General features: G+C 38.2%; 4 protein-coding genes across 11 annotated transcripts; 3 read left to right on the plus strand and 1 right to left on the minus strand.

Annotated features, from left to right (window-relative positions):
- Positions 1 to 326: 326 nt before the first annotated feature.
- On the plus strand, positions 327 to 13,447 carry LOC140766661 (uncharacterized protein At1g51745-like). 5 transcript variants are annotated; one of them, XM_073106175.1, is made up of 6 exons: positions 327 to 467; positions 557 to 644; positions 5,163 to 5,255; positions 7,901 to 7,983; positions 8,163 to 9,226; positions 11,448 to 13,447. In XM_073106175.1, exons 4-6 carry the CDS (start codon positions 7,952 to 7,954, stop codon positions 12,800 to 12,802), a joined length of 2,451 nt encoding a protein of 816 aa, XP_072962276.1. In that variant the 5' UTR covers positions 327 to 467; positions 557 to 644; positions 5,163 to 5,255; positions 7,901 to 7,951; the 3' UTR covers positions 12,803 to 13,447. The 5 variants fall into 5 exon arrangements, with proteins under 5 accessions (XP_072962276.1, XP_072962279.1, XP_072962278.1 ...); XM_073106178.1 differs by lacking the exon at positions 7,901 to 7,983 and having other exon boundaries at positions 557 to 648; XM_073106177.1 differs by lacking the exon at positions 7,901 to 7,983.
- Positions 984 to 4,072, minus strand: LOC140766663 (transcription factor EAT1-like). Its single transcript, XM_073106180.1, has 3 exons — positions 2,597 to 4,072; positions 1,535 to 1,954; positions 984 to 1,407 (listed from the first exon to the last, which is right to left on the minus strand). The coding sequence occupies exons 1-3, from the start codon at positions 3,536 to 3,538 to the stop codon at positions 1,306 to 1,308; spliced, it is 1,464 nt and encodes a 487-aa protein (XP_072962281.1). The 5' UTR covers positions 3,539 to 4,072; the 3' UTR covers positions 984 to 1,305.
- Positions 13,448 to 14,542: 1,095 nt separating the features above from the next.
- LOC140766665 (E3 ubiquitin-protein ligase SINAT2-like) lies at positions 14,543 to 17,935 on the plus strand. Of its 4 annotated transcripts, none has more exons than XM_073106184.1 (5): positions 14,739 to 15,085; positions 15,263 to 15,326; positions 15,408 to 15,750; positions 16,239 to 16,625; positions 17,257 to 17,935. In XM_073106184.1, exons 3-5 carry the CDS (start codon positions 15,541 to 15,543, stop codon positions 17,575 to 17,577), a joined length of 918 nt encoding a protein of 305 aa, XP_072962285.1. In that variant the 5' UTR covers positions 14,739 to 15,085; positions 15,263 to 15,326; positions 15,408 to 15,540; the 3' UTR covers positions 17,578 to 17,935. The 4 variants fall into 4 exon arrangements, with proteins under 4 accessions (XP_072962283.1, XP_072962284.1, XP_072962285.1 ...); XM_073106185.1 differs by having other exon boundaries at positions 15,433 to 15,750; XM_073106182.1 differs by lacking the exons at positions 14,739 to 15,085; positions 15,263 to 15,326 and adding an exon at positions 14,543 to 14,672 and having other exon boundaries at positions 15,327 to 15,750.
- A 1,543-nt stretch (positions 17,936 to 19,478) lies between these two features.
- Positions 19,479 to 23,872, plus strand: LOC140767260 (uncharacterized). The gene is made up of 6 exons (XM_073107108.1): positions 19,479 to 19,720; positions 19,807 to 19,997; positions 20,404 to 20,514; positions 20,604 to 22,402; positions 23,161 to 23,233; positions 23,499 to 23,872. The coding sequence occupies exons 1-6, from the start codon at positions 19,636 to 19,638 to the stop codon at positions 23,649 to 23,651; spliced, it is 2,412 nt and encodes an 803-aa protein (XP_072963209.1). The 5' UTR covers positions 19,479 to 19,635; the 3' UTR covers positions 23,652 to 23,872.
- The last annotated feature ends 439 nt before the right edge of the window (positions 23,873 to 24,311 follow it).

Consider the following 24,311-nt stretch of genomic DNA (forward strand, 5'->3'; position numbering starts at 1 on the left):
AAAGCAATTTAGAAAGATCATTTGTTCTTATGCTCTCTCTCTCTCTCTCTCTCTCTCTCTCGAATTAGTCTAATTGCTGCACAGCGATGAGCGATCCGAATCAGTTCATATATCTAATCTAGCTGGTCATTATTTCCGCTCTGTTTTAGCTTGCACGATAATGAGGAGGGATAGCATACAAGCAGCTTATACAAGTAGTTTACGTATCATAGCTTGCTTCTAGTCTTTACCGTACGAACCCGAATCTGGTGTGGTGGCCCTCTCTCGCTCTCTGTCGCAGTCGCTCTTTGCCTCTATCTTCTCTCCCTTTTTCTATTATTATTATTGTCTTTCCCACGCAGTGATTTCAAGTGAAAGTTGGGGAAAGAAAATGGAGAAGAAGAAGAAGAAGAAGAAGAAGAAGAAGAAGAAGAAGAAGAGGGCGGTGACGATCTACGGGAGAAAGAGGCAAGGAGACAGACACACGAGTAATTTCTTCTACACTATCTGCTTCCTTTCTTCTTTGCGCTTCTTCTGGTTGATAATTTGCTGGATTTTTGTTTGTGATGGACGCCAGACCCAAGATGCATACTAGTTAATGCAGTGCGCCAGGGATTATAGCGGGGGGAGGAATTAATCGAAGGATTTCACTTTGGATGTCGACAGTGAGTATGCTTTCTCTTCTTGGCATCCTTTTTCTCAATGACTTCTTATATAGATTTCTTCGTCTGGTCTTTGCTTTCGTATTGTTTCATAGGAATTAGAAAAGCTATTATAGTAAAGATGCTGCATCAGCATTGCTGCATATCTTATGATTATCGTCTCATTTTCTTTTGCAAGTACTCGTAACTGATGTTTTATTATCGATCGCTGCTATACTATAAGATTTAATTGTCCAACTAAATGGAAACTTATCATGATAGGAATACGAGGAGAATTTTATGATTTAGGTGACAGTCCAATACTAGACTAACGCTCCTGTAACATTGCAAAAAGTAATAGCATTTTTTAGATCCTAGAGTGGAAAAACATTAAATCTTTTACTACAGGTTTAACATCTTTCAGATTGTGAAGCAAACCTTTAGCTGCAACTGTATATCTTTACAATCTGTGTGCTTATAAAATCTACAAATTTAAACAAATGAACTAGAAGCATCTGATTCTACAATAAATTTAAAGCATTCCAAATTATAATAGTTAGAGATATACACTCTAAAGCACAAGGAAAGTACAAACTGTTATGAAAGAAAAGCTTGACTATTTCTTCACATCAGTATTATTGAATCAAACAGTAAATAGGAGCCCCACCCAAATGAATCTAGGCACCTAAAGCTTAGAGGGAAATGTTAGAGCAGGATGATGTCTATCCATAGCTTCAAGAAGCTTCTTTGCTATTGCACTTGCATACACAGAGGAGCCTTCAGATATCTATGTGATAGATGAAAAGGAAAAATAGTTATCGCACAAAGAGTGTGAGCGAGATAGTTAGCATGAAAATTAGTTGTTGTGCAAAATATAATTACAATAGAAAATAGAATGTTAAGAGAGTATTAACCTTTGCATTAAACATGAAGATGTAGTGTTCTCCAATGTTCCCGCCAGCAACATGGATAAGGTCAAGTTGGAGCTCATTAAGGGCCTTTGCGACATAAAGTAAGCAGTTGGCCTTCTTCTTTTGGGTGAGCTTAATGTTTACTTCGTCATCAACAATACGAACATCGACAAAGTTCTCCTTGGACCTTCTCTGAAGCCACGAACTCCTTAAGGCTCCATTGAGCAAGTGATCCTGATCCTCCCTTGGAGGTCTCATTGATGGGCTTTCCATGTCAGCGGTGGCATCGTCTTCCATTTTCAGTATATTCCTCCTCTCCTTTCCATGCCTCTTCTTCTCCAATAGGATCTTCAAGTCCTTAATTGTTCGATTAAGCTCGTTGATGTATTCAATGGCATCTCCAACAATGGAGGCTCTGTCAATCTTGGAACACAAGTGCCATTAGATACTAATTCAATAGCAGTATAAAATTTTCAACCAGAGTACAACAAAATACATGATATGTAGGTCTTTACATGTACTTAAAGGAAAGAGGACCTGCTCTTTTATGTAAGAGTAATAGGATAGAAAAAATGGTAACAAGAGGTTAAGAGAACCATGAAAAAACTGCCACTTATCAATGAAAGAACCACTCATTGTGTGTTTCGATTTATATCATACAAAAACATACATAGAGTATAAATTTGTTAGTACCCTTGCTTTTGTAGGTCAAGGTGGATAAATAAGGAAAAAGGAAGATTCTGGAGTGGTAACCAATTAAGTCAGTATAATGTTTGGATAATTCATAACTTCATATATTACATATTGTACAAAAGCCTGCAATAACATCCGGAAAAGCTGCTCAAAATGAATTGGAAATTGACCTTTAACTTTCATTTTAAAACCTAAAGATGCAGATGTAACATTTTAGGAAGAATTAGAAGTTATGCATGTGGACACAAGTTAGATGGAATATTCTTAGGAAGTAATGTGTCACAAAATTAATTCATATTAGTGATTTATATCATTGTATCAACACATGGTGAGGTGTAATCATGTTGGCAAATGATCAAAAGATGTAAATACCTTTGTGGGATTTGGAACCAATGATTTCAAAGCCTTGTACTTTTCATTCAGCTGCTCTCTTCTTTGTCTCTCGGTGGCAAAATTTGCTTTTCCCTCGCCTTTAGAAAGCCCTGCTATCTCCCTTCTGCATTCCAGCATTGTGTTATCAAATTGCACCCCATCTATCTCTTGGAAGAGATTACTACCTATTCCTTCCCCAACTCCTATCATGGCATCCCTTTCATCTATACCACAAAACAACCCATAATTCTGTGGCAATGAATGGAACAAATCTCTTAGCAGATGAGGTTGAGGTGTAGGATAGCTCATATTCAATGTTGGATCATACAACATTAACCCAGTCTCGGGAACTGGTGCACCTGAAAGCTCATTGTATATATCCATTGGAAAATTACTAGGATTTAGGATTGGATTTTCAAAGGTGATTGATGTGGTCGGGTGTATCATCGGATTTACATTGCACCTAGGAAGTTGTAAGAGGTTTAGGAGGTCGGGCATGCCTGTGTGCTGATCATAACTTTGGATATCTGCTTCTGCTGCAATTGATTTTGGCTGATCCTCATAATTTTGTTGGTTTTGGATGGTATGCTCTTGGAAATCTTGCATGGTAGGGACCCAACAGGCTGTCTCAATATCAGGTGTGCTATGAACAATGTGGCTATGTAGCTCTTGCTCGAGATCGAAGCCTAGTTGGTGTTCAAGGTGGTCAAACTCCATTATTGTGGCGGCTGCTGCCTCAGAGGAAGGGTTGTGGATTGAGTTTGAGAGGTCATCAATGGAGAAGGAAGGGATACCTATATTATTCTTAAGGCCATTGTAGTCCATGTTATTATTGCCCATGGAAGCTTGGCAGGAGTCATGAAGCAAAGATCCTGGCATGGAGTTCGGATCACTGGAGGGATCAAAACAACAATTCTCATCTAACATTGTTTGTCCTACCATGGAGTCTCAATCTCTGTCCTTGTTAGTTATGAAACTCTCAATCCGTATAATTGCAAAGGAATGGGTTGAGAGAGCTTGAAAACAATCTATGACCCCTATGAGCAGAGAAGCGAAAGCAAGCAGATTTAGCAAGCAAAGGGAACCCTTAAGATATCAGAATCTTTGTCAGAAACCTTTAAGACAATACTAAGAAGTTTAAGGAAGGCAAGAAAAGTCTAGTAAGCAGAAAATGAAATTAACAGAGATCTAAATGAAGAGGGATGTTTAAAGAGAGAAAACAGTAATGATGACGGTTGTTCAAATGGAAGGGGAAGGATTGGAGTTTGAAGTGTAGAGAAGTTGTTTATGGTAAGGAGGGTGAAACAAGAATTGGCAATTCTTTTTTAAACTGCATCTAGGTCCTAACAAACTTTCTGATATCTTTCTTACTCTCTTATCATTGCTAACAAATTGTTCTCATCAAATACCCTAGTTGATAATTTAATCACCAGAATGCCCTTTAAATTAGATTTCTCTGTATGACCAAAATGGGCTTACCCTATTTAGGAGATATTATGGTTCTATTTCTATTTCTGTATTTATGCAAACATTTTAAAGCTTTTCATTAAAGAAGCAGCCTTATGAAAATGTATGTTGCTTTCCTAAATAACAATTTGTGATTCATTTAGTTTCTAATAATCCATAGATTATTGACTGGCCTTGGATTATATATTCTTCAATTGGAGAATTTATATCCTAATGATTTACTTACTAATAATCTTGAACCTTATTCTATATTTTGTTCACTTGTCCTATGTAGTCTATCTTTCATGTATAGCAAAACAAAAGAGAAAGAATAGTGAAATGAAGACCTTTATATGACATTTTCATTGAATTTTAAACAACAAAGAGTGGCAACATATAGCATTTTGAAAAGGAGAATCTTGCTCATGTGCAATTTATGTAGCTTGTTTGATGGACATATACTACAGATGATACACTCTTTCTAAAGATCGTAGTCTTATTATGGAGCACTGGAGCACCAGGAAACTGCTAAATCATGAACATATTTATTGGTCCCATAGCTATTTCAATTGTCGATGAATATTTGCTAGTTAGACTAGTTGCTCAGATGCTACAAGTGTTACAATAGGCACAGGCTTGGAAGTATTTTGGTGGGGCATTTTGTTTTCGAAGTCATCTTACACTCAAAAGGGGTATATCAGTCCACTAAATATTTTGTGGAGAATTTTCTGTTGAGTTTTTACCAAAATACAAGCTTAAGGAGTATTCTTTTAAGTTTTCATAGGCATAAAGAAAAGGGGTAGTATGAAAATTTTGTAAAGAACTTGGTTTGTGTGAGAAGAATTCAGTTGTAACGAAGTTTTCCATTTTAGTGGGTCCCACAAATGAAGATTGCATGCATGCGAACAAACAGATCAAGCTAAACATACGAGATTGATCCTAAATTATGCTGAGAAATGAAAGGCATTGTGATTAAGAAATGAGGAGTAATTAACAAGACTTATCATTGAATTAATTATTAGGCAAGAAGAAGAAGAAGAAGAAAAAAAACTGTAGATCTGCATTTATTAATTGAAGATTTTGTAAGCATTCTTTTAACATTTAAACAATATTATGACAGGGGAATATCATAAGGGTATCACCAACAAGGGAGAAAAAGACTGCAAACCCACACTCTTTTCACTGGGGCACCTGAGCTGTTATTTTTCTCGTGGTAAGTTGGGAAATGCAAGTCATGCCTACCACCTCTTCCCTTAATAAATCTCTCTGCAATTTATGCTACTGTTTTCAACTACTACCTCATCTCTTGTAGTTATTTAAATCATTAAAAAAGAACAATTAGAATCAGGACCGCAAAATTCGGAAACAACATCGTTGCGTATATACTAATATTGAGTTAGTTGATAGAAGGTTAGATCAAATATATGCCCAACTCACGCAACTCGGTGTCGTAGTTCTTTAAAATTTGAGTTCTTGGTTTATGAGATGATAGGGTAGGTAATATACTTTTTTCATAATTTTATGATTGAAATTTGTCTGTGATAGCAGAATTATTAGTAGTAAGGTGAAGTTATAATTTAGAACCTTCTATTGCCAAGTTGGATTGATTGTGTAGCAGTAGGGGTGCCGTGGATTTTTGTTGATTCCTCTCTTATGCATTGGAAGTATGGTGAGATGCTGTATGTTTCTTTAGTTGGGTTTGAAGCGTGTGCATGTATACCATCTTGTGCCAAATATTCTCTATTAAAGGGATGGTCTGAAGCTTGTTAATAATTCAAACATAAAAAGTTAGATAAATTTACAAATGTGAAAGGTTTGCAGTCCTTTGTTACTATTACTATGAGTCGTTTCTTGTTCAAGTTTATGTTTAACGATAGAAAATAAATCAAATAAGCAACTTACTTACTTATCAAAATAGATCTATTTGTTTGTAACTTTATTATTTTACTGAACTCTATAAATATTTTATTGAACTTCACTTTCCGACAACTAAGCACACTTTGATGGAAGTAGATAAGAAAGTTGATAATTTTCGAAAAGTCCATTATCTCTGCGGTGTTTGTACGAAGAAAAATGGAGTGAGAAACTTCTCCGCTATCTTCGAATTTTAATTTTAGCTTATTTTATTTTCTCTTTTTAAGATAGTAACATCTCTGCACTTTTTATATTTATAGTGTGTTATCATTAATTATTGTTATTATCTACTTTCACTAAACAGTTTTAATTATTATCAAATACTAGAATTGGCTTCTAGGAATTTTTATTATTTCTCCTCTTCACTTCTTATTAATCAAACAAACTCGATATTTGTAATGCATTGAAGAATAAAAAATAAAAAAAAATGAAAAATAACAAAAAATGAAATAAAATGAAGGAGAAAACGTTGGATACTATGATTGGATTGGTTTGTAGCGTCTATATAGATAGCATGCCTTTTGCCTTCAGTTTTCCTCCCCACCAATAATGGAGAGACTGGACAGTGGAGTAAAGAAACTGTCAATGTCTATCTAGTAAAGGATTGTGTCTGTACTCTCTAGTCTCTACCCCTAACTCATTCATTTTCAAACAATAATTGAAGCGTCTAATTTCTCTCATGAATAAATATAGTAATAAATCCCCCACCTATTCGTGGCCCATTAAAAGCCATATACTTTTCAGTAGACAGTAGCCCATCAGCCCATCTCTATAACGGTTTAAGTAGACCGAATCTTCGGTCTAACAAAAGCCGGTCCGGTCTGAAGCGGATCATCTCCAACTGTCCGATGCAAATCCAACCGTCGCCAGTTCCTTGTCGTACGCGTCATTGTTGTACTTCCTTCTGTCCAAACGAAAGTATCATGCGCTTACAACCGTACGATCGTCTTTGAACGGCAAGATACGTCCCTGTCGTGCTCCGACGGACCTCACGAAACCGAACCCGGTTGGGTGCGGGCAAATATACTCTCGGCGAAGGGAAGGGGGATAGAAACGAAAGAGAGGGGGGGGGTCGCTGGATCTGGTTACCGTCTTTCGCCTTAATTTCTTATAATTATTTTCAAATTAATTCCATAATTTCTTCTTTCTTTCCTGAGAGGGAGCGACGGAAAAAAAAAGAAAAGAAGAAGAAAAAGACGAAAAAAAAAAAAAAATTCCGGTGCGAACGAAGAAGCCAAGAACGAGATCGATTTCGATCCATTGGCGAGAGGGGAAACCCTAAGGGATGGAGACTGGGAAGAAAAGCGAGTGGATCGGAGCGGGGAGGAGGTCTCTAGGGTTTTGGTTTTAGGTTTTCTGGAGATGGGGATCTCGGAGGGAGGAGATGTAGGAGGAGTGGTGGACTGCTCCGTGGGGACGATCGTTTGGGTGCGGCGGAGGAATGGATCTTGGTGGCCGGGGAGGATACTTGGCCTTGAGGAGCTCTCGGCGTCGCACCTCATGTCGCCGAGGTCGGGGACGCCGGTGAAGCTTCTCGGAAGGGAAGACGCAAGCGTGTGAGATTCTATTACTCGTTTTGTTCTTTGCCCTTTTTAGTTTTTTCTCGCATATTTTGATGCATGCTCCAGTTTGAATAGTAACGAGAAACATAAGTTTTAGTAGATGAGAAATATTCAATTGTTATGTCAGAATCTTATGTTCTCGCGTTTGAAGGTAGATTATTACCATTCTTTTGAAAATGAACAAAAAAAAAAGAGTCTGCTTTGCTATTTGTGCCTGCAGTTGACAATGAACGATGTTCTAATTAGCCATACCTTTTAGTAGCAGTATTGAAATCATGTAAACTTTTGATAGATTGATTTGCTCCGTTTAGTTTGTAAATTTTTAATTTTTTGAGATTAGATTTAAACAGAATAATAAGGCATATGAATGTGTTCTCAACAGGCATATCCCATTTTCTGGAGATTAGGATTTTAGTTCTGTCCAGGGTACTGAATGATCTGCATTTTTTTCTCACTTCTTAACAGGTCAGTGCTGTCACTGTTTGCCAGTATGGGCTAGACTGTGTTTTTTTTTTTTTTTGGGGTCAACTTAATGTCATGCAGATGTGTGACACTAATTTGCAACCTGTAAGAACCATATAGCTGAGATTGGCTACTTGTAACAAATCTGTTATTGATTTCCTTCTCTGGCATCTATTTTGCAGGGACTGGTACAACTTAGAGAAATCCAAACGTGTTAAGGCATTTAGGTGTGGAGAGTTTGATGCTTGCATTGAGCGGGCTGAAGCTTCTCAGAGTGTTCCAAGTAAGAAAAGGGAGAAATATGCTCGTCGAGAAGATGCTATTCTTCATGCTCTTGAGCTTGAGAAAAAGCAGCTTGAAAGGAAGCATCAGCGTCAAGGGGTCATCTCGAATGGTATGGCCGAGAAGACTTCTAGTGCACTGAGAAGGGAAATTAGTAGCTTCTCGGCGTCTGAACAGTACTTGAAAAATGAGGAGCCTGGATTAATTAACAAATTTGCTGGGCACAAGTCTCATAAGCTTTCAAGAAAACCGTCTTGGTCTCTAGCAGAAGAGAATATGGGCCATAATATTGATGGATATAAGAGGATCAGTAAGCAATTCAAACAGGAAGAAGATACCCTTGATGTCATTCCTCGGACAAGAGAACTGCAGGATTTTGGTCTCCCAATTTCTCTAAAGAAAAAGCTCTCTCCAACTGTTTCTTGGGAGACTTCTGGGAGACTTATTGACAATTACTTGGGTGAGTTTCCTAATGATGAACATATATTTGAAAGTACAATTCCCACCAGTGCTGGCAAAAATATACTTTCTGTTAAAAGGAAGAGATCACAAGGTATTATGGTTGAAGAATCTCTCGTTAAAAAACGTGATAGACGCCGACCATTAAATAAGGTTTTACAGAGCAGTGCTAAACTTTCCGTTCCTCATTCTTTTCTGCATGATCAAGATTCTGGTGTTGGTTCTATCCAAGGTGAAAAGGACCCTATGGGTTTTGTATACCGTGCGAAGAGGAGTCGATGCATTTACCTTCCTTCTGATGCAAATGATTCTCTGGATCCTGATGGCTTCCCTTCTGAAGAAATGGCTATTACAGGAACCCAATATATGAATACTGACCTTGATTTGCCAGGTAATTTGTCAGAAGAGCACAGATTTGCAGGCTTGATTGGAAATAATGAATCTGATTCTTCAGGAAGGGAATACTCTGAAACAAACACAGAGAAAGAGACAGATATTTTAGAAGGTATTGCTATGAATTTATTTATTTTCTTATAGCCTTAGGTTTTTCTTCGCTGCAAATTGAATACAATGGTAGTCATATCTCTGTTACAATTGTACTTCCATCCTTGTCTTTTGGGCTTCAGTAATTAGTATCTCTATTGCGGTAAGTTATTTAAGTTGCTGTGTTGCATTTTCCATAGCTGAGTAAAATTTCATTCATGGGGAAGTTATAAAGTTCTGGCCTTGCATTTAGCTTTGCTAATAAGCTGATTAGGCTTTTGTAATTTGATGACACAGGGAATTTTAAAATGTTAATGTAGCATGTAAAATGATATTTATAATGTAACACCCTTTCCTTTAGTATATGGGTAGGCCTCAGGTGTATTGGGCGCCTATTTAATTCATCTTATCCTTAGAAGAACCAGGTGCAATCAGTGCACATTTGAGCTTATAATTATAGTACTCTTCTAATAAAGAATGAAGATAAACTGTAGTTTCAGTCTATGCTTGTGTGATGCATCAACACTTTGGTATCTTGTGTGTGCTGGGAGTCTCACCAACAAGTAACTATTCATATACAATCAAGAAACTTTATGTGATTATCTCCGTGTCTATTTTTTTTCACATTAGTAATATATAAATTCTTTAAAAATGAAAATGGTGCCATGCTAACTGTATTTTACTAGAACATATATGTGTGAGACATTAAAAAAAAGCTTAGCTGATTTGGCTTTATTGACTAGTACTTTAGGAAGGATTATCTTACTTAAGAAGGAATATGAGAATAGGAGAATAACCTAGCTTGAATCATTTAGGAGAGATATTCTTCTTGTTTAGAATTAGATAAACTAATCTGTGAACAAAAGTGGATTGCTTGATCTGTAACTTTGCAGTTATGCAAGTGAGGTCTTATCTATGGTTCGTGGGATCAGTCGATCCAGGTTCGATCTGAACTCTTTCTTTCTCTTTCTTTTTTTACTCTTTCTTCCCATTCTTTCTCTTACTCTTTTTTTTTCTTCTTACCATATAATCATTATTTTTCTTATGGAGAGATTTAGCTTCGGCAAACTCCTACGAACTCCGACGAACTCTAGTATATAATTTTTTAATTTATTTTTTTATTTCCCTCAGTTTTTTTTTTCACTCTCTCCCTTTTTTTCTCTTTTTTTTTTCTTTTTTTCTTCTTCTTCTTTACTGTGACATGGTTTTTTTTCTTTTATTTGATTTTCTTCCACTCACTTTCTTTCTAATCTTTTTTTTTTCAATTTTTATTGCACCGTAATTTTTCTTTCTTTATTTTTTTATTTTTTATAAATATTTTTCTAATTTTTTTATATTTTTAAATAATATTTAGAATTTTACGTAATTAAATAGTCAGATCCGATCCAGGCGACCTATACGACCGATCCGATCCCAATTCCGATTTTTCGTACCTTGGTCTTATCTAGTCTTTATATGTTCAGCAAAATTTATCCTTTTGATGAGTAATCTCATAGTCATCTTTGTGCATTAGTTCATTCAGCCACTTTCAGTCTTACAAGTAGATTAATGACTTGGTCAACATTAGAGTTTAAAGTTGGGATGCTTAGTGAAGTGAATGATCCTTGACTCTGCCATGTTTGTGCCTTTGATAGGAAGACAACTCACTCATGATGCTATTTCAACTAAAGACTCAAACTAGTTATTCCTTTTTGATAAGTATTTAGCAAGTGGGTTATTTGGGCACGGATTTTAGTAGGTTGAGTCATGTTATGTTGATTGTAGCTCCAAAATCTTTAAACTCAAGTAAGCACCTAAAGTGTTAATATTTTCTGTAGTTACCCTGATGTTCATCTACGACTATCTCTCTTTAGTAGAAATTTAGTGGGTGAACCCTTTATTTGTTCTGGAATTAAATCTGGTAGTCTGTATCATCTTTTATCTGATTGATTATAGAAAACTGCTATTGCAGGTGCTGTGCAGTAGATGTGCTAGTCTATCTATATATATACACACTATCATCAATGATATACATTTACCGTTTATCTACCTATTATCAAGTTGTGGTGCTCGCACTTTGTTTCTTCTGTTCCCTTGTCATCCCTTTCTTGTTGCATTACAGCAGTCTATCTTATGATGCGATTTATGTCTAACAATGTCAAAAGCTTACTGTAGCCCTATCATTTATCTTTCTTAGCACATCAGATTGTATTAGTTCATCAAAGCTGTTTCTCATGGTCGTCTAATATGTGTATATTTTCCAGATACTAGCCAGACATTAGCACAAGAATCAGAAGCTTGTGATCCCTCTGTTTTGCAAGCATTAGAAAATTTCAGAAATACTGACAATGATGAGGTACCTCTGTCTAGCTTTATTCGGCAGTTAAATCCTCATGAGGATCCTGCAGATGCTTCTGCAGAGGTGGGGGTTTCCAAATGGCATATGAAAGGGAAACGCAACAACCGTAGTATATCAAAGAGACCTGTGGATGTGACAGATGAAAGGATCAGGGCAGGTAATTGCAATGGTTCTACCAGGGGAGATGAGTATCAAATCATGGAAAGTACTTCTAAGGTTGAAAATATTGAACATACATGCCAAAAATCATTTGGGCGTGAGCTTTGTCAGAAGAAAGGGGAGGTTGACTATGATTGTAATGAGTTGGAGTTGACTGAGGACACAGGCCATCCAGAGATGATTAGATATGGTGGTCAAAAGTGTGCTGCAGTGCTGAAAACCTCTAGAGATCATGGGAGAAGCCGTATTAGTTTTGATGAATCTGAAAATGATCCTCCTGTAGCATCCCCTTTGGGCTGGGTGACAGATGGTCCATCTCATAATCCTCGAAAAGCATATCGAAAAGAATCTGGATGCTATCACCCAGATTATGCTGCCCATCTCAGTGGTCAAGTGGGGCCACTGTTGATAGATGTCGATTTGAAGGTTCAAGCAAGCTATCAGGGTGAGCGTGTTCCTCTGGTTTCTCTTATGAGCAGATTGAATGGCAAAGCAATTATTGGACACCCTATCCAAATTGAAATACTGGAAGACGGTTCTGTCGGTCAACTTCTTTCCAGCAACGATGGTAGTCTGGGCAAGAGTACAGCATCCCAACCTGTTTGGAGGACAGGCAGGAGGACCGCCATGCAAAGAGTTCCCCGTCCTAATCCAGCAACGTCGACTTTGGAGAGCGATGATGATGATGGTACTCTTCTACATTTAGAGCGGGAAATCAAGTCTCCACTTAAGAAGTATTCTGGTCATTTTAATCACCAGGCGCGGATGGTGAAGAAGAGTATATCCCATGCCCGCCGACCAATATCAGGGAGGTTCCAGAAGAAGCCTTTTAAAAGAGTAAACTTGTCTAGTCAGAAAATACGAACGCTTTCTTCCTTTGCTACTGAGAAGAGGCTTGGTGGTGAAAACGGCAAAGCAAAACTGGCTAGGAGTAGTGGAATTTTAGGCCGCTTGATTAAACCGGAAGGAGCAGTTCCTTTGGTGACCTGCGTCCCTGTGAAGGTGGTATTTAGTAGGATACTGGAAGCAGTAGGCAGGCCATCGTTGATTGTCTCTCACCGCGTTAGAATGGCTAGTCTAGCAGTAAGAGATTCTTCATAGACATCAGCTGTAGACTTTGGTCTTGCGTGCTTCATCATCATTGCTTGGGAACTTTAGTGCTAAATCAATTTCTTGGTGTGAACATTTGGCAACTGGTTGATGAGGTGGATCTCCCAGAGTGCTTTCATCAGATGATTCTGCTCGATGAATCACTTGGATAGATGAAGCATTTGTTGGCCGCTGTAATATGTATCATGTTGATTCATGTATATCTGTGTTCACGTAGGTTGAGACTTTAGTGTAGTGGGGCTCTTTGCTCTGGGATGCAGCATTTCTGGCCAACCTTGATATTTGACAATGCAGAATACCATGCGCCATCTGATGATCCAAAGAGCTATCTGTATGTTGAGATTTCAGCCGGTTGACTCATGTAAAGTACTAACTTCAGCTTTTACTATTTTAGTTAGTTAAGCCTCTTCATTATGTATGTATTTGATAGAATGTTACCAAATCATGTAATCAGACCCAGCTTATGTTGGGATATACCAGTGTTTACTGTCAGGAGTCACCTGCTGCGAGCGAAGCTTATTCCAAGAACTGGATGTAGAATATATGAAACAAAAAGATCAAACAAGTCATGTAATCTAAATGTGTTAGGGATATTTACTTTTCTGAATAATTTAAGAAGAGAATGATTTGAGAATATGTGACTGCTTGCTTCTTGTCTCCAGGTTCAATTCTCGCTGTGGTTAAATTTCTACTTCTTTTACCAGAACAAGGGGAAGATCAAATTTTGTACTCTTGTTTGTTGTATGATTATGTTGTGATGGTTGTGACATAGAATGAGATTATAAAAAGAGAAAGGGGGCAATTTTTTAGCTATGCTTCTAACTTTTATGGGCTATCACTGTTTTTTTTTTTTCTTTTAGAGTAATGCCATATTTTACAAGCTAAGATTGAACTGATTACGACTGGTTCCTTCAAGGATACTAAAAAGCAAACAAACAAATTAATAAACAAAAGGGCATACTGTTGCACACCATACTCATTACGGAGGTCATCCACCGACTCCACAAGCATTCCAGGTTTCCAGCCACTGTGTTCCGACTTCCCCTGACAACAGGGGTCCCCTTGACCTCATAAACTCAAGTGGGTCGATCTGCTATATACTGGATTATACCCGAAATGAGACATGAACCCGACCCAGAACCTAATTCTCGGATTTGAAGTTGATCTTTGCTCCGTAGCGTAATCCGAATCTGACACAATCCACTGCGATTTGGCTGCTCTGCTTTGTTTGATTACTAGACATACTTGGGAGTTGGAACACTAACCCTCACCCACTTCTACTTCAATACTTCCAGAAATAATTTGAAGAACATAAAAGCATGTGGGCTCCTCAGTCCTCAGTCCTCAGTCCTCATCTTTTGATTCCTCCTAAGTAGCCTTCGACAAGAAGAAAAGAAACGAGAGGATGGATATCTCGTTAAGGGAGACTCAGACGTCTCAATTAGTTATACAATATGTTATCAATAATTTCCTTTCCTTTTTTTTTTTTTTTTTTTGTGGGTGTAAAAAATATTATTTAAAAATGGAGTAAAGGTTGATAAAAAAAAAAGGGGGAAAGAAAAAGGAAAGATAATACTGCGGTTATTTCAAAATCGTTGACGACATGATAAATAATTAATTGCTATAATATAAAAATAATTAATCCGTGGGTTCCTCGGGTGAGTTTAACAAAATGGAGATCTATCTTATTATCTCCAAACACGAAGACCCACCCAATTCCCGGTCCCCCCCCCCCCCTCCCCACTTCTCCCTCCTATCTCTACTGTTCTTGGATCTTTCTCTCGATCTTTGCTCGCCTCGGGAATCCACATCCCCCCCCGCCCCCCATCTCGATCAAGCTTTCTGTTTCCTTTCCACCAAGGTCTGATATCTTTCAATCGCCCACCTTCTTGGTTTTTCTTCTGATTTCGGAGTTCTCATGGTATTGGATAAGATTTCTCGTAGGGTTTGCTTCGCTTTGTTTATGGGGCCATCGAGTTTTTGGGGGGTTTTGGTTTTTCGTTTGCAGTTGTTTGATTATCGGAGTGAGACTTTCCTGTTGAGTCTCATAAAGGAAGGTGTTTGATTGCTCGGGGTTTAGGGTGGTTGGATTTGGATAGGATTTCTCTGTATCAAGATTGAAAATTTGGGCATTGTTTTCTTTTTGTTGTCGGGGTTAGAGGGTTTAAGATAGGTGTGGTGTATGATGTAATGACACTTTGAATCTTAATCTTTGAAACAAGTAGTTTGTGCAGATCGATAGTTAGTGTTGGTAGACTGCGAGCCGGAATTGAGGTTGGCTCAGGAATTTTCTAATCTTTGCTAATTTGAATTACTTATGTAGTTTTTCTCCTCCATAAAAGAATTCAGGATGTTAATCTTCTTTTATTTTGAATCCAATTTCACTTCCGAAACGGCTAAATGAATCTTGATTCGGTTTTTACCTCTCTTTTTTTTTTTCGGTTCTCTCAGATTTTGTGATGTTGTATCTGTTGGAGCTATCTCATTCATGAGATGATTCTATTGCACAATACAGGTAATTCCGCAAGCTTCTTAGGTCGTAAATGATACTTGTGTGTAGGTCAACAGCCCTGCTGATTCACCTCAAAACTTTAAGGCTTACTGGTGCTCCAACATAGCAGAGGATTTTCACACAGAGGCATCTTGAAAGCAGAACATTAAGATACAATTGGCACGCAGTTCTACTAGTTGTCTTTGGGCCACAAAGGAAGTGACTGGGTGGTGTCTCTATGGCTCCTGGTAGCGGCATTATTGTCGATGTTCCTGAGTCTCAACCTACGGATAAGTTATCAACTGGGAGCAGTGAACTTCGAAAGCATCAGCTTAGTAGGACTTCTTCAATTTCTGTTACCAGCGGAGGTGTTTCTTTGACAACTGGATTTCAGCAGATTCTTGAATGCCCAGTATGTGCAAGCTCTATGTACCCTCCGATACACCAGGTCTTAATTCCTCTGCTCTTTTCAAGTGCTCCCATAAATTTCTTTTATTCTCTCTGAGGTCAAATTTTGAAGTAGCTGTCGTAGGGCAGACTATACTGTGTCATGATATTTTGGTGTGTTTTGCTTAGTAAGTCAGAGTTTGAAGCACAATTTCTACAGCATTAGACAACTGAAATGATGTGATGATGTGCTCTAGTAATAACATTGTTCATGATCCTTCATCTTCCATAACTGCTTTTAGATAATAGGTAATGCTCTACAACTCTACGATTACCTTGCCACTCTCTTCATGCCGACTTTTGTTATAGAACTTCTTGGGACCGATTATGATTTAGGGGGATAGGTTTGAACTTTAGTTTGAAAACTCTCCATTTTTGTATGTGTAACTACTATAATACTTCAGTGATTATTTTGACTGGTCCTGGAAATGTAATTGATTTAGGCAGTTCTGCTAACAACCAGAAATGCTCTTATCATTGTTCCTACAGTGTCCAAATGGTCATACTCTCTGTTCAAGTTGCAAGCTCAGAGTGCATAATCACTGCCCTACCTGCCGTCATGAACTTGGCAACATCAGATGCTTAGCTCTTGAGAAAGTGGCTGAGTCACTTGAGCTTCCCTGCAGATACCAGCACCTGGGATGCACTGAGATATTTCCTTATTATGGCAAATTGAAACATGAGCAGCTCTGTAGATTCAGACCATATAATTGTCCTTATGCAGGGGCAGAATGCCTGGTCACAGGAGATATTCCAACACTAGTGGCACACTTGAAAAATGACCATAAAGTCGACATGCATGATGGATGCACGTTTAACCACCGTTATGTGAAGTCTAATCCACATGAGGTTGAAAATGCTACATGGATGCTCACGGTAAGCTACTTTTGAATTATACAATCTGTATTTGATATATATATTTTTTCCAAGATATAGCATTCTAACTAATGTTCTAAGGTGGTTGTGGTATGTGGATAGCTGAGGAACTTCATAATGCATGCCTGATGTGCTGACTGTGTATAGCACTTGTTTAATCCGACCAGTACTTTTGAAAGATAGAACATAATGAATAATAAAACTTAGCTGACAGCCTACTAAATAGAACATAACGAATAATAAAACTTAGCTGACAGCCTACTAAGCTTATGTTATGATGTCGTCAGTTCATCACCTGACTAAAAAAATCATGTTGAAGTGCCAACTAAGCCGGTGAGATACATGTAGTACTTTTACATGATGAATGATTTTGTTTAAGTACTAGGTTCTTTGAGAGGGAAGGAAGGACTGAAATTAATGTGACAATTAGAAAGGACATGATAGCATTTGACTTGATGCAAACCCTCTCACTAAATAGAGATGAGTGAAAAAGGATCATTATAGCTTGTACCAAGTGATTGAAACTAAAGATTTGGTCCTTGTTGTCTGTAATGATGTTGAGTTTAGTATTTCTTTTTCTACTGTTTTGTTGTGTTTGTTGCTGCTGTTTAACATCAAACTCCTGCTGTAGGTTTTCAATTGTTTTGGGCAACACTTTTGTCTTCACTTTGAAGCTTTTCTCCTTGGAAGAGCTCCAGCTTACATGGCATTCTTGAGGTTCATGGGTGAGGATGATGAGGCAAAGAACTTCAGTTACAGCCTGGAAGTGGGTGGCAATGGTCGGAAACTAACATGGCAGGGTGTGCCAAGAAGCATAAGGGATGGACACAAGAAGGTAAGAGACAGTCATGATGGGCTCGTCATTCATCGTAACATGGCCCTGTTCTTCTCCGGTGGTAACCGACAGGAGTTAAAGCTACGAGTGACTGGTCGAATCTGGAAGGAGCAATAATACCAACGACAGACCTGAATGGTTATAGTTTATTGCAGGACTAAAGTTTATATCACATCAGTTGGCTATTTGCGTTCCTTGAACAAGCTTACAAATTTAATCCTCCAAGAGCTGCAACCGTTTTTGTGCAATGTAGGATTAACGGTTCCTTGTAAGCTTATTATGAAATCGGGATGGCAACAGTATGTTTTAATCTCTTCATCTTTTGGTCTAAAGTTGTGGACATGAAGGTGTAAAAGAACTAACTGCTGCTGTATCTTTGTCTATGTTGGCATGATTGCTGCTAATGAAAGCCCTCCACCTGCTTTGGAAAAAAAAGAAAGAAGTGAAAATAAATATACTACTGATCTTACTCTTTACTCCTGTTGGAAAAGTGATCTTCCAATTATAAACTAGAGAGGTCTTATCTGAAATAATAAAGCATGATTGAACTGATGGTAACTAAATCATAATTTGTTTAACAGCATCCTTATCTGATAACAATGTAATGCAAAGATACTTTTATATTACCTACTGAGGACACGCATGGTCATAACCTTATCTCTCGTCTCTCTTCATATTATTTGCCTATCACTACCACCGCACTAGAATTATTTCCTCCAGTTTTGTCTTCAACCTTTGTCTTTGAAGCCAAAGATAGTGTGACATGTACAGCTCCACCCCCAATGAGTGGGATTTTTATGCACCGACCTATTCTCTCTCCTTCAATAATCACCCCATTTCCTCTTCCAAAATTTTGATTGCACTTTAAATAAGTAAAAAAAAAATATAATAATCTTTTGAAGGTGTTCCAAGAAAAGAAAAAAAAAAAAGGTTCAATTATTTCCCTTCCACCATGATTATTATCAGAAGAAAACATATACCGCTGCAATGGTCATTAGACTATATATGAGTTGCCAAACTTGCTGCATGGAGACTGGATACTAGCTTTTGTCTTCATTGCACCTTTATTGCCTCCCATAATGCAAGTGATTGCAGAGTTGATTAAAGCTTTAGCAATGATTCAAGCCAAATAATTTTGCACCTCTATCGAGATCCTTAAATGAAAGGACTTGTACATGAAGCAGTACATCGATCCTTCCTTTTTCTTGGCCAAGAACAGGGAATGGCAGTGGAGTTTGTTGTACTGCTGAAGCTAAAGCTCCTGGCCGCAAGCAGCGGAGGGCATTGCCATCTCCATGTTGCTCTCCTGTGGTTCTTCTTGCTCAAGCTTCCACTAGCGGTGCGGACGAGGGGATCGTATACTGACATGGTCTTTGCAATCAGGTTCTTCTTCTTCCGGCTTAACCGCGTCCTCTTCTCCGATACGCCGGCACGGGGGACTCAGAGATGGCGGCGAGCTCTCCAGTTATTCCGAGAGAGGATGGCAGATGGAAGGAGATCAAATGCGGCGTCTGATGAGGATAGCCTTCATACTCTGGCCATGATAGCGCTCTAAAAATAAAGGAAGGAAGCTGGCTCTTTCATTTGATTTGATTTGATTTGCTGGCTGGCTATATCCAACAACTATTTGTTCTCTTCTTTAAATTTTCTTATTAGGATTTACTTGGAGGACAATTCTCAATATTTGAAAACGAAATCAATGTGACTGCAACCTTTTTTTTTAATTATCTTTCTACTTCTAATTAGTTCAACTTCTCTGCAAGATTATATATATATATATATCCCTGTCCTTCAAAACTTTTTAAGGAGTTTGGGTATATCTGCATTTTTCACCTCAAATTATTCAGCCAAAAAATAAAAAAGAAAACTTAACAATAATAACAGATTTTCGAGGGCTACTAATGCAAAAGGACCAGAGATTTAAGTATCGGCCGGCTCTCTTTATCGGATTCGGATCCTCATGAGAACCCTATTATATCGTATCGGGTACTAAAAAATTGGATGTGCCTCCGTTTCCTATTCCCCCACACACGCCCATTTCAAACGGAGGCTTGCCTCGTACACCGCCGTGTGCACTGTCCACCACGTCGACTCCTTCCCTAGCAATCAATCAAGAAGCGATTTTTAAAACCCTAACGCACTCCCCCCTCTCAATTCTCTCCTCTTTCTCCTCCGATGGTCTCCTCCAGCGCCCTCCCATGGTACTGGGTCGTCGAAACCCTAGCCGACCTAAAGCAAGTCGACCCCTCCATCCTCCAAGGTAACGAGAACGGGAATTTCAAATATCGAGGGTTTTGTTCCAGTTTTTTCTGCTGCTTATTCGGCACGGTTTCGAATTCGTTGTAGCTATTATCTCTAGTTTGCCCAATTTCTACTCCGATGCCCCGGTAAAGGTGCGGGAGAAGGTCGCGTTGAGGTATCTGGAGAAATGTGTGGGCAGGAGTCGCGGAGAGGCTTCCAATCTCCCTTCGGGGTCGCGTTCTTTGATCGATGTTTCTCGATCCAGCGAGGATGTTCTCTGCTGCTACCTGAGGAAGGTATTTAGATTGCTCTGCTGTTCTTTTTCTCTTCTTTCCTTTTTCTTTTTGCCATTATTCTTTATTAAAATTTTAAATGACATGTAATTGTTTCTAACGTTAGAAGTGTTTCTCTGGGACTATCTGGAAGAAAGAGCGATCTTTTATTCTTTCTCGTAAAGTTATCATTTTGGGCAAGTTTTCTATATGATATCTTCTTGCTCTGCTTATTTTTGTAAAATATCTCCATTTAACTCTCACTTATACAGTTCTACTCTGTGTGCATGCATATGTAGCAAAAGTTCAACAATTTGGAAATTTTTTTCCCCTCCATATTTCTTTTAACTTCTGGATGTTAGTTTCCTTGACTCAGTGTCTCTTGAATGTTATCTTAGCTGATTTGGAAGTGATCCATCATCTTTTGTAGGTGACAGGTAAGCATAAACCGGAAAGGAATAGTCGCCAGAGATTCCGTCATTATATCCGTCAATTTATTCTCCACAAGAGGGCTACCATGCCAAAATCTTCCCTTGATCTGGTATGCAGAATTTTATCTAAAACATAAGAACAAACAGAAGGACCTGCTTCTGATATACTGCTTACCCTCCTTATGTCTACATCATTCAGTTGAAAGAATCTATTTTGGAGGGCCCCAGTACAATTCTTTCCTCCTTGAAGGAACATAGTGGTCTGACCAAACATGACCGAGAAGATCTTCCACAATGCAATGCCAGTGGTGAGCATGAAGCTGTGAAGAACATCATAAACCAAGACAGTAATGAAAACTGCTCAGGTGGACAAATTCCAGATACAGTAACTCCTACCAACTCTGATATGAATTTACATGCATCTCCAAATGACCCTGGAGAGAAAGTAAATCCCAGTTCTGGTGAGAAAGACTATTTCCAAGGTGACATGAGTGTCCAACCAGAGCAGCCAATTGATGAGGACTCTGATAATGATCCTTATGATTTTGAGTCTGCTGATATGGTTGCTACTGAGAAGCACCGCATGTTGAATTCTCTAGTGCAAACCAATCATGATTCTGCCTATGGGAATTGTACAGAACAAAGTTTCTGCTTAAAATGCTGTAAAGCTGGTGAATTATTGACTTGCAGAGCGAACGGTTGTCTGGTCGCTGTTCATGAAAGCTGTTTGGACCCACCGGTTAGTTTTGATAGAACCGGCCTCTTCTACTGCCCCTTTTGCTCATATGCAAGAGCTGCTGTTGCATATTCAAAAGCAAGGAAAATCCTTTCAGCCTTTGTAGGTAAAGATATTATCGAAAGTCATAGAAAGAAGAAATCACCTGGAAGACATCAAGAAAGTTTTCAAAAAGATGTGGGGCATCATTTAGATGATCACTCTGGTCGGCATCAAGGTAACAGATTAGATGGGAGTTACACAGAAGCGGAGGGCCACCAGCAAATGGAAACTGCTGGTAATAAAGACAAGCAGCCTGCTGGATCTTTGGAGAAGGACATTGGGGGATATGATGAATCTGTTAACTTAGAGAAATTATGTGATGAGATGATGGATGATGAAGGTCAATCCATTGTTCAGAGCAGCACCCAAAATCTGCTGGCAGAGAACCAGCGGCCAACACAGACCGAACCTCATTCTGAAGCCAATATTGGCAATTTACCCCTTAAGGATGTTGATAAATCTCAGCGTAGCTATGAGGCTTTCAGAGTTCAGCAAAATGATGAAAAAAGCTTGGGTGATGACCATATAATTAATAAACAACTGAGAAGTTCAGATCAAGTGGAAATTACTCTTGACATTGCCACTGGCGACAAAAGATCACCATCAAGAAACAGAATACAATTGGGAAGTTCTCTTAAAGTACAAAATGCTCCTGGCGGTGAAGTTGGGGGCTATGATGCATCTATTAACATACAGAAATTAGATGACAAAAGGATGGATGCTGGAGGTACATCTACTGTTCAGAACAGCACCCAAAATCTGCTGGCAGAGAACCAGCAACCACAGCATGCAGAACCGCATTCAGCAGCCAATATTGGTGATTTATCCCTCAAGGATGTTGATAAATCTCAAGCTAGGTATGAGGCTTTCAGAGTTCAACAAAATGATGAAAAAAGCTTAGATGATGACCATATAAATAATCAACAATTGGGAAGTTCAGATCAAGTAGAAACTGCCCCTGACAATGCCACAGGCAACAAAACATCACTATCAAGGAACAGAATACAATTGAGAAGTTCTCCACAAGTACAAACTGCTGCTGGCGATGACATTGGTAACAAAACATTGCCATCAAGAAACAGCGAGAGGCATCTCAAAAGAAGATCACGAGAGACAGATACAGTGGAGACTCATCATCCACAAGAAATGGTTGAAAACCAGAAGAGATACAAGTCTTCACCCAGAAAGAATAGGAAACGTGTATCTCGGCCTGAGCGCTAGTAAGTATTTAGTTATGTTAGACAGCTTGTTTTATACTTTTATTTAGCTACTACGTAATATATGAACTATCATAAATGCTGCTAAAGAGATTTGCATGACTGTCCTGGGATATAAATTCTTTAATCAAATTACCCAAAGAATATCTTTGTGCTCCATTACCGTGTGCCTATATAGAGCAGAAGTTCTGATCAGAGAAAAGCAATTGAGAACAGATAGAAGCAATAGTTGTTACCTGTTATATGCACGATCACGTAGAAGAAGATTGTATCATGCTTTTATGCTTTCGTGATACATAGCAGAACCAGATCTCTTTCCCCTGTATTTCTCTGCTTTCTCTTATCTCTGGTTCATAATACATTCTGTAAAGAGGTTTCTTTTTGACAGACTTTTAAAAAATTTGGATTGTGAAACTGTAGATTAGCAAGACTAGTTTTCTTTTTCTCTTTTTTTTTCTTTTGCAAAATAATAGCAATATGCTTCAGTAAGATTAAGCTGCTAAATGAATTTATCCTAATAATTTTCTAGTCTATCTGCGGTACCCTTTTCCTTCTACAATACTAATGTTTTCTCCCACCAGTCCACTTGATTAAGTGTTTGGTTATTTATAATTAGCTATATCTTGTATCTTTTGTCTGCAAACTTTCATGAAATCTTTGGAGTTGATCTACAGTAGTTACCAAATAGTGCTTATGCCTTTAAGGCATCAATTTGTGATTAAGGCTGCAATGAAATTTTTGTTACTTGTTCTGTCTTCTAGTTCAAATCCAGTGATCCCTTCTGGAAGGCGGACCAAACTTCCTTGGACCTCAGAGGAGGAAGAAGCTCTAAGAGTATGCATCCTTTGATCTTGTTATTACTTGCTAACAGCTCTAACAAGTTTTACTATGAATTATTTTCTCTTCAAAATACAAAGGTTAGTGCATTATACATAATTGATGTGCATGCTACAAACCGGTGCTTTTGTGTAAGGTCGGAGAGATGATCCTTTTGTGGTTGTCTTCTTCTGCATTTCCATTTTTTATTGATATCTGACACTACAAGTCATCGTGCTGTTTCTAAAGCATCTAAATGAAACAAATTCTTTTTTAAATGCAGGAGGGGATGCAGAAATTTGCTTTAAAAAATGGACTTGTTCCATGGAAAGAAATTTTGGAATCTGGAGGGAATGTATTTCACAGAACTCGTCTGCCTGGTGATCTGAAAGATAAGTGGAGAAATATTATGATCAAAGAGGGGATCAAACACTAAAGAGACCTGGTAAACATCAAGCAAGTTTTGTTGTGTCAGTAAGAATCTGCCAATGTTTGCTGTCTTGTAACAACTGCTTTTTCTCTCCTTTTTTTTGGACTTGGGAGCATGGGTTCTTTCTCTTTCTGTTTACCTTTCTGTTATATATGGATCGAATTTTTGTTGTAAATGTCATGTTTATCTCAAAGAAGTCACATTTTTATTTTTATTTTAATGAAAAGAAAGAATTTTCTTGAAGTAGGAGCTAATGAGTACTGAACCCTTTTAAAAGGAAAGCTATTTTTTTTTTCCTACTGCTGTATACACCTCTCCAGTTCCTATGCATTGTGTTTGAGTGGATCTTTCTTTCCTTATGTAGTCGATCAAATCTATGGGGATTACTATTAGACATATTCACTCCTAAACACAGTGGCAATCTTTCTTTCCTTTGACCTCAGAGTCAGTTTCCCACAAATAATTCTCAATTGCTGTTCCAACGCATATTGGTTTTGTAGGAATTTTTTTTTTTTTTTTATCAAAGTAAAAAGATTTATTTACTTAGCTGCCACGGTTACAAAAAGTTTGATTAGCCGCCGAAACCTTGAGATTGCCCTAGGTTCACAAGCCAATTAAAGGTTTGATTAGCTTCACGAATAATATGAGAAAATATATAATCTTACT

This window comes from Typha angustifolia, chromosome 9 (genome assembly GCF_048772165.1).
Source record: "Typha angustifolia cultivar Huaian chromosome 9, ASM4877216v1, whole genome shotgun sequence".
Lineage (NCBI taxonomy): Eukaryota > Viridiplantae > Streptophyta > Magnoliopsida > Poales > Typhaceae > Typha > Typha angustifolia.